Genomic DNA, 10,122 nt, shown 5'->3' on the forward strand with positions numbered 1-10,122 from the left:
TGCAAGTGTGCGATTTTGTTTTGTCTTTTTTTTCTTGAGTTTACTGTTCTCTCCTCGTGCATCTAAATTGGTTCAGATGAGGGTTTAGAGAAATGTATTACGAAGGCAAGAACTATACCTTTGATAATAGGTTTTAGTCATGATTTATTGTTAATCATTTAAAGGACCACACTCACGTTTTCTGTTTTTTTAATTCATTTTTCTAATATTTCTTTTGACGTTAAAGAACCCTCTCATTAGAACACCGTGCCCATCTTTATTTTCTCCTATTTAATCTTTGTGGGGTGACACAATTGACAGAATGACTTATTTTGATGAATACAAAGTACGCCTCCAAATGGGAAAACATTCACAACATGATGTGCATTCAGGCGTCTTTTTGTTCTGAGTGTAAATCTAAAAAATAATTAGTTTCTAAATGCCAGGATTTCCATTGCATATTGTATAGAATTCAATAAAATAAGAAAAATGTTTAACACTATTTTTGTGCCAATCTGAACAGCAGATGTGTTTGTCCAAGAATACAGTCAGATCTGCAGGGGAAATTATTTGCATAGAAAGCTCTCAGACAGCTTCAGTAGCACTATAACCGCAGCAACACTTTATTAGACCTTTTCAAACTTTTTCTTTTTAGATGTATGGCTTCAACTACCAACAACGAATCTTCTCAAGTTAAATGGTAGGCTCAGAAATAATCAGGAACATCAAGATTGCCATAAACCTGTTTGGTAACACGCTCTCGAGTTAAAGCTTGTGTACTATTGCAATTACTCACCACTTACAGTTTGTCTTGGAGTTCGGATGAAACTTTGTCAGCGAGACCACAGATAGATCAGCGTGTGCCCGTCACTCTCACAATAACTACAAGTTACATGGATAATGAGCCTCCACCTTTAACTGCTGTTGATACATGCAGCGAAAGACACATGGTGAACTAATAAACAGCCCCGATGAAGGTTTACTTATTAACTGGAAAACGTTGGCACATGGCAGCCTGGACTTCTGCCCTTCTCGTGAAGTCAGAACCAGAGACTCTGGAAACCTGTCGTTTCCCAACCGTGTTTTCAGATGAAGTTGCCCCCCCCGTCGCCGATGAGCGTCCCTTTCTGCTTGAGTCTCTTCAGCAGACACGAGGCGATGCCCAAAGCGCCGCCCTTCAAAAAGCGAACAAAGTTGTCTCCCACCAACGGGCCCATGGCGAACAGACCTGGCTCCCTGGAACACTCAAAGGTGTAGGGGTGGATGTCGATGGGGTTCTGCGTGCAGGAGATGGGTTTGGTTGGATCCTGACCCAGGTACTGGCCCTGGCCCTTCAGGAAAAACAAGTTGGGGTTCGTCCCGATCAGCACGAGGGCCATGGAGATCTTGAATGCCTTGAGGGAGTTGTTCCCCTGCAGCAAACACTTCCTGTCGGACTGAAAGGAAACCAAGCAGTGTTCGGGGAAGCTGGTGTAGTCTGGAAACAGGCCGGCGCCGGCGCCACCGGCCACGCTGCCCGCCGCGAGTTGGGGCTTCGGGCACATCTTGGCACACACCGAGGAGGCAATACTTACTGCCTGGGGTCTGTTTAGAGCAGAGGAGGGAGCTGTGTTTGTGTAGCTTTGAGAGCACATCATGTTGTAGACTTTGTGGTACTCTGGGTACAGGGTCTTGGGCAGCTGCTTGAAGATGAGGTCTGGGTCGCCGACGCCCTTACGAAAGACGTGCAGCACTCTTATGCGGCTGTTGCAAGCGCACAGGACCGCGTCGGCAGCGCTCAAACCGGCACCGACAATCAAGACCGGATCAGAGTTCATGTCCAGTTTTCTCTGGCTCACGGCCAAACCCAGGTCCGAGGTGCTGTGGAATACAAAGGGAAGGTCCTCGCCCTCTGCGCCCAGTCGAACCGGCGAGTCGGATGCACCGGTGGCCAGTACAACGTTCTCCGCAAACAGAGCGAAGGGCACGTGGGTGTCGTTTTGCACCTGCTGGTATCCCCTCACCTCCCAGAGAGCCCCCCCTGCTCCATTACTTAGACACTCAACGCCTTTTCCCTCAAACCCGCCCCCATCTCCCACCCCTCCGCCTCCCTGACCCCTGTGCCTGTCCTCCGGGCCTCCCCCCTCCTGCTCCCGACACAGTTTCTGGACAGAAGTCACGTAGGTGTTGTCGACAAAATTCTTTTGCAGGCCCTTCAACTTGACATAGTTACGGTAATAGGATGAGATCTCCTCTGGGGTGGCTCTGTCACTGGTTACATCCCTGAGGGGAAGAGATGATGATGATGAGTGGTTACAGTGGAATACCACTCAGACTTAAGCCATGTTTTTACTGTCAACCCCTCCTTCGGTACCTGTGTTTCCCGTTGGTCAAGTCCCGGTAGTTAACCCCGGGAAGCTCCATCCAGATGCCCAGACTAATGGTCAGCATTGATCCCTCCATCGCCTGAGGGGAAAAGAGGAGAGAATGCAATGTCAGAGGAGAAAGACAAAGTGTTGATCGGTACAATGGCTGCAGCGGACTAAACCTTGTATCTTACATGCCAGGCGCCTCCAGGTGTTGCCCTCCCCAGCACCAGATGTGGGATGTGTTGCTGCTTGTCCCTCCTCCACTGAAGGACCGGGGGCAACTCGTAGCCAAAGTCAGCATTGGGGTGCAGCAGTGTGTCAAAAAGCACAGCTACGGGGTTCCTTGACCTCCCCTCGAGACCTTCACTCAAATATTCCAGGTCCTTCAAGAAACAAGACATCACAATGACACACGCTGAGTGACTGTGATCATAGACGAACACTCTTCAAGGGTTTTTACCTGCTCAGTAATAGAAAGGTGCTTGGTCTCCTGCAGCTTCCTGTACAGTATTGGGTTCGGGTGGACAGTTGCTGTATCCAGGTACGGCTTGTGTCCGCTCAGCAGGTAGGACAAACAAATACCCGATGGGCCGTTGCCTGGAAACAGAGACAGGTTCAGGAAACGTGGATCGGTGAGTGACACCGAGTTTAAAAAGAGAGCATGCTTCGGATGTTTTATGGGGGCGGGATTAAACTCGGGAGCAACAGCATGAAATGCTTAGAGGTCAAGAGGTTAAGAGGAAGATGTTTACCTATGATCACCACGGGGACAGTGGGCGGGTGCTCTTGCGGCGGAGCGGTCTCTTCCAGTAGAGGCATGGCTGCAGCCTGAGCCAGCGCCGGGCACTGAGGACGAATCACAGAAATGAAAAGAAAGTTCCCGGCATTTCTGTAGCCCTCCATTTAGTGGTCTGCTGAACGTCAGAGTGGCCCGTTGTGCTTTGTACACACTCAGTCGGGCTTTCTGTCTTTGTGTCTGCCCATGCTGTTGTCATTGTCACTGTTGTCGTTGTCTCACGTTAGCTTAGATCCACCAGAAAAAAAGGGTTATTCATCCTGTTATTGTCCTGCCACACAGCCACGACCCTCCCTGTCTGGGGCTTCAAACACATGGAAACGCCCCGCTACAACACAACGTGCCCCCTCCACCCACTTTTTTTTTTATTTTGCCATCCCGCCAACGTCCACACACCCCCCCCCCCCCCCCCCCTCCTCCCCCTGCCCGTCCTATCAAACGTGTCCCGCGGCGAGACTAGCCGCTGTAAACCCCGGTGCCGCTTCCCAAACAAAAGGGACCTCTAATCAGATTTATATAGGCGGGTCTGTTGATAAAACGTTGCCATTGAGCATGTGTAGTGCGCGTTTGTGTGTGACGCGACTGTGCCATTGTGTGCCCGCCGGGCAGCAAATCCCCCCTGATCACTCCTCCGAGTGGGCCCTAATCCCACCGGGCATGTTTATGTCTTTACCGCCCATTTCAACAGCAGCAGGGTGAGAATGTGGTTCTGGCATGTTGACAGAGCTCCTCCTCCTGTCACACCCATCTACCACTACCACACACCCACACACACACACATTCCCAGGCAATCCCGCCAAAACATTGCCCACCCACCCCAGCAAAACAGTGCCCACCTGCACCCAAGCTGCATAGTTCCTACTAATCAAAACTTGGCAGGCTGTTGGTGGCCTTTCCACTCCACTGGTCAATTTGAAGAACCCCACAGTGTTTACAGTCATAGCTGAGGGGTTTGTAGCTGGAATTTTATACAATTTTCTAACAATTTCAACTACACACCAAAATAAGAGCCTCGTACTGTCGGTGGGTTTGAGGAGATCACATCTGATCCAAAAGAATGTATTTTAATTTGTATTTAGACTGTTATTTGTCAACATTTCCCACCAGTAAACAGTATGGGAAAACGATGTATCATAACACAACCCCAGTTTAAATGTCCTTGGCTTTGGGAGCTTTCAACTGTCTATTTTGTCTTGTCATTTATAAATGAAGCAATGTGTATGTACCATGTGTTATGATAGAGTCAGTGGGCCGAACATGAAGCGCTCCTCCATCAGCCGAGATGGAGTTGGATTCTTAGTCTGTGCGTCATTTTATGGCTCTAAGTGATGATAATGATGCACAATGCAGTTAACTGTTCATGTTGTTGCACCTTGTTGTTAAAAATAAGATTTTAAAAAATAAGATATTGGTGACAGATGCAGGAGAAATTGATTAGCAAAAGGCTTTTAAAAGTGTTTAATACCAAAGTAATCCACAGTAGCTACACATTATTTCAAGGTGCTCCGGAGGAAACCCAAACATGTGAGATTACAGAAATGTTGACTTAATTATGTTGCAGGTATTTTGTTTTGTTGGCCTCCTGGCCTTCACGTGTCTACATGGCCTCCTTGTACACTACACTTTTCTACAACATAGGGTTCTGAGTAATGTGCGTTTACAGCTGCAGTAGTTATACAAAATATGAAACCAAATGTCTTTAAAACACCCGTCTTTAAAATGTCAAGGCATTTCAATTTTTTCCGTTTATAAAAAAAACGGAGTTAAAAGGTACTTTTGGCCCACTGTTACACTCTCATCTTTGCAACTTGTGCCAATTCGCAAGGAGCACCCGGCAGGTCAGTTGCAAAACTTCCAACCGGCTTGATATGACGTGAATATACACAATATACCTGTGTGTGGTAGTTATACTGCAGCACCACACACTGGATTTAGCAGTGCGATACGGAACAATGCGCATCGATCGAATGGGTCAAAGCCTCCCACCGTGTACCCTTGACATCCTCGCATCCTGCATCCATCCAGGCACCATGCAGGAGCACATGCGACATGCGGGTCTGTCACCATCAGTGCGCAATTTAGGTCAAACTCACACCTCCGCAACACCCGACCTGTGAACACGATCTCTCACCTCGTTGTGATGTAGCTCTCTTTGTCCCAGTTGCGTCCAGTTATCACGACCCACTGCTGCGTTTGTATAAATAGACAGACACAGGTGGGAGGAACTGTCCAGCCTCAATCATGACATAATAAGCCAACCTCTCTCTCTCTCTCTCTCTTTTCACACACACACGCGCGCGCACACACGCAGACACGCACATGGACGCGCGCACTCTTACCTCCGTGCAGTTGGATGACCTGGTTTACTCGAGTCTGGCCAGGTCGATGACGACGGTAGCCTCCGAGGCGGATCTCCTCTGCGTCTCGAAGGCAGAGAGTGGAGTGAGAGAGAAACCGCGTGTTCCGGTCGCCTCCCGCGCATCTCTGCACCGGCACGCGTGTGCGCGTTCACGGAGAAAAGACGGACAGTAGAAGCTAGCGCAAATCGTGGCAGTGGCAACTCGCTGAGGCACTTCCTGTTGCAGGCTGCGGTGCCGCGGTGATTCGTGGCAACTGCCTCGACTCTGTGGCAACTGCCGCGGTGATTCGTGGCAACTGCCTCGATTCTGTGGCAACTGCCTCAACTCTGTGGCAACTGCCTCGGCTCTGTGGCAACTGCCTCGACCCCGAGGCAGCTGCCACGACTTCACGACAGCTGCGTCGACTTTGCGGTAGTGGTGCCTCGACGCTTTGCCGTTTTTACGACAACTGCCTCGACTTGTCGGCAGTGGTGCCTCGACACTTGCCGTTTTTGTTTGCCAAATAGGTGACATTTATGTTTTATAATTGGCCAGCAGGTGACAATACAATACGCCCTTTAACAGTACTAGTGTTATTTGTAATTTATTTAGTCATAAAACGCCGATAAGTGATACAATGGCTTGCCGTTTAAGTCCAGCTGAACTACTACGGGCACGTGTTGCCTTGGTAACAGTAAACACATTTAAAATATAGATAAGATGCATTATAACATTTGAAATAATAAGAACCCCTGACATCTTTTTGATAGATATACATATTTTTGTACTACATACCAATGGACACATTTTCATGTAACTTATTTTCTTTTATGTCTGTCTTGACAGGACTGTAGTTGGAAGTAGTTATTAAAGGATCATAGACTTTGTACACACTATGTACCCGTTGGATGGTGGTGGAAAAAAAACCATTTGCCATGAAAAAGAAATGTATTGTAAATCAACTGCCATGTTTTAGTCTCCTCTCCTCCCTGAAGATAGCCATGTGACGATTTTGATTAGTATTAATATAACCAGCTAGTGGTAATAGGAAGACACAAGTTGTGTACTCTTGCATATCTATCTACATAGCTTACATATGTAAATTCCAATTATAGTTATGGTGACACCTACCACTAAGTATGTAGTTTCTATTTGTCTTGGTAGGTAAATCAAATTGACATAAATTCATTCCACACAAGAGGTTTACAATGCAAGCCCAAACATTTTTTTTCATTGTGGAAGGTCACCCTTTTGGCAAAGGTCATTTTGAGGCAAATCTTTTAATTCAAAATGCTTCATATATTTATATATTTTCAATTGCACATCTCGAGGTGTGCGTCCACTAGTTTGAGCAAATTGTCAGCGCTACTGTTGCTCAAACTTTGCAAATGCTTTCAAATTTTTTTCATCTAGCATTGCAGTGCAGAACTTTTGGTAGTGCTTCTTTTGTTCGAAAATAAAAGTAAAAAGCTCCGCTGGAGAGTCCTCGTTTAGGTCATCTTCCCAATTGTGGAGGTCCTGAAGAGTTTCCTCTTGTTCTTCCTCTTCCATGGGAAGGACAGCGGGAAGTTTGTCGTAACAAATTAATTATTAAAAGTTATAGAGCATTTGAGGTACAAATTAAACAAATACAATAATGAATTAATAATACATGAAAATCTGTTTCATTTAACACCTAAAAGTGTCATCTTTACTTTGTGAAATAATGGGTATGTGATTATATGAACAAACAATAATCAAGCCATCAATACCCATTTAAAATTGAATATCAGTATATAATCTGAGTTACCAGTATTTACATCTATATAAATTACTGGACTCAAAATCATCTCTGTAATTGCATCTTGGTTTTTTATTGCAAAGATTTGAACATTTCTTACCACTACTTTGCTTTCTCTGTCACCTCCTGACGTGTCTTCAGCAATGCGAAAGATATTATGTCTTTGAATGAACTACCAGATTCTGTGATTACAGTGATGTCAACTTGACGTGCAAAACCGCTGTTAGCCAGCATTGTGACAGTCAAGTAAGTGATATTGCAGATACGCATGCTCACCCACAATTAAATTACACTCCATTTAGAATGAATGAAAAAAAGATTAAACGGAACTTGTCGATTTATTTTTTTTGATCAGCTTGGACAAATCATGTTGTTGGTATATTATGCCTGCAGATGATGAATCTGTGTTGTATTATAGCATTGTCGTAATCAAGAGGCAGGACTAGAGGGTCTCTTGTTATTTTGCCAATATCTGTGGCGTGAATAGAAATGCAAAGAGTATTTGTTCATTTTGCGTGTGTGTGACAAACTTTGATCAAGTCTTTGCACTTTGGAAATAGTACGTATAATTTAATAGCTGATTTCACCAAATAAATATCAATTGTTTAGGCTAGAACACATAAATCACATTGAAATACTTCAACAATGAGTCAAACACACAATTGGATTTGTTTGGAGGTTTAAAAGTAAATTAGACAATGATATACAATTTTACACATAACATACATTAACAACATACATTTCTTCAAGCTATATAACAAAAAAAAAACCTGTGTGAATTCACATGATGATATAAAAGGAGGGATGGGCAACTGGCTGCCCCGGGCCATTTTTGTCATAAATCTTGCTAGGAAGTGCGCTGCCCCCTCAATCATTTAAGTTGCCCATCCCTGATATAAGGGTTATATTCACAACATTTAGGCAACATAAGCAGGCAGTGCTATATGTGTCACACAAAGCAACTACACCAGCAGACTAGTGTCTGAAAAAACAGCCAGGCGAACAAATTACTTCTCACAATAAATTAATAAAGTTAAGTACGGTTACTGTTTACAAAAAGTATAGAGTGATATTAAAAAGTGCTCAAAAACATAGTAAACAACAACAAACTAAAGATATACTATATACTCTTGTGGCTAAATAACTTGAATGATGTGGAAAAAATGTGTAACACATTATATATACATATAAACACACTGACTTAGAAGTAGTCATCCTTCTTATATTTGTTTATACAAGCGACAAACAAAAACAAAAGCGACTCTCTAAGACGTTACTTGTTATTGTACAGCTGCATGTCGAGATTACTTCTTTGCAAGCTATACCAGCTGCTGCAGCAAGTATATACAAATATACACACACACACATATACCTAAGACACACTCTCACACACACACATATATAAAACCCATTAGGTTTTATGGGATCTTGATCTTATGATATTTTAAACGTTACAATGCATCTTACCAATATTTACAATTTGCATTCCTTCGGGGAGCTGCCGGAAAGTGGTTTTTGTTACCAAGGCAACAAGGGCAAACTGGTCTTAGTCCATATTATCTTAGCTGGACTTAAACGGGAAGCCATTGTATCACTTATCGGCGTTTTATGACTAAACCAATTACAACTAACAATACTAATACTCTCAATGACCGCATAGTATTGTCAATATATGAAAAGAAAACGGGAACAGTCAAGCCACCATTACCGCAAAGTCGACGCAGCTGTCGTGAAGTTGTGGCAGCTGCCACGACTCGACGCGGCAACTCACTTAAAATGTATTATACGGTCATATATTGTTGAAATACTAAAAGTAACGGAAACTGCACTTCTCCCAAACAATCGCAGCACCCTCACCCTCCGTAGCACCGTTACCTTTACAGCCGTGGCACCGCTCGAGCTGCCTGCCTCGACCGGGGCTAAGGCTCCCTTAGCGGTCGTGGCACCTCTCCATTGAACTCCATGTACCTCGACCAGCCGAGAGCTAAGGCTCCCTTAGCGGTCGTGGCACCTCTCCCTTAAAGTCCCGGTACCGCTACCAGCCGAGGAATCAAGCCCATACATCGTAGTAACGATCCTATAACACAATGCATCTGTCCATTTAGCTCCCCCGACCGAGGGACCGGTACCTGAACCCGCGGTACCGCTCGAGCTGCCTGCCTCGACCGGGGCTAAGGCTCCCTTAGCGGTCGTGGCACCTCTCCCTTAAAGTCCCGGTACCGCTACCAGCCGAGGAATCAAGCCCATACATCGTGGTAAAGCTCCTTTAACTCGAAGCACCGGTCCATTTAGCTCCCCCGACCGAGGGACCGGTACCCGAACTCATGGCACCGCTCGAGCTACCTCTCTTGACCGAGTAAACACACGAGGCAGTTGCCACAGAGTCGAGGCAGTTGCCACAACTCGCCGCGGCAGTTGCCACAGAGTCGAGGCAGTTGCCACAACTCGCCGCGGCAGTTGCCACAGAGTCGAGGCAGTTGCCACGAATCACCGCGGCACCGCAGCCTGCAACAGGAAGTGCCTCAGCGAGTTGCCACTGCCACGATTTGCGCTAGACCTTCCTCAAGACGGAAGCGCATCCTCCGAGCATCCTCACTGCGCCGCCGACCTGCTGCTGGAGGAGTGAGCTTTGTTATGAAATGCTTTGCGGTAATTCCCATGGGTATCCATACATTTAAGGCGATATGCATGGACGAACGTTTTCGCCACAGTTATGGAAAAAATATCCTGAAAGTCATTAATAATGACACATAATGACAACATTTCTTATAATGATGCATTGCTGTTTTATATGATAATCGTGCAGTTGTTGAACTAATTTGAACAAGCCATAATGCTTAGGCTATTAGGCCACTAACTTACCATGCTTGAGTTAAACTG

The 10,122-nt window shown here is 45.5% G+C and overlaps 1 protein-coding gene across 3 annotated transcripts; it reads right to left on the minus strand.

The window, feature by feature from the left end:
* Window positions 1-46: 46 nt before the first annotated feature.
* osgin2 (oxidative stress induced growth inhibitor family member 2) lies at window positions 47-9,793 on the minus strand. 3 transcript variants are annotated; one of them, XM_037453201.2, is made up of 7 exons: window positions 5,463-5,613; window positions 5,255-5,310; window positions 3,080-3,173; window positions 2,788-2,924; window positions 2,519-2,710; window positions 2,333-2,424; window positions 47-2,241 (listed from the first exon to the last, which is right to left on the minus strand). In XM_037453201.2, the coding sequence occupies exons 3-7, from the start codon at window positions 3,144-3,146 to the stop codon at window positions 1,065-1,067; spliced, it is 1,665 nt and encodes a 554-aa protein (XP_037309098.2). In that variant the 5' UTR covers window positions 3,147-3,173; window positions 5,255-5,310; window positions 5,463-5,613; the 3' UTR covers window positions 47-1,064. The 3 variants fall into 3 exon arrangements, with proteins under 3 accessions (XP_037309098.2, XP_062421375.1, XP_037309095.2); XM_062565391.1 differs by lacking the exon at window positions 5,255-5,310 and having other exon boundaries at window positions 5,463-9,793; XM_037453198.2 differs by lacking the exons at window positions 5,255-5,310; window positions 5,463-5,613 and having other exon boundaries at window positions 3,080-3,501.
* Between the last annotated feature and the right edge of the window lie 329 nt (window positions 9,794-10,122).

This window comes from Pungitius pungitius, chromosome 11 (assembly GCF_949316345.1).
Source record: "Pungitius pungitius chromosome 11, fPunPun2.1, whole genome shotgun sequence".
NCBI classification, from domain to species: Eukaryota; Metazoa; Chordata; class Actinopteri; order Perciformes; family Gasterosteidae; genus Pungitius; species Pungitius pungitius.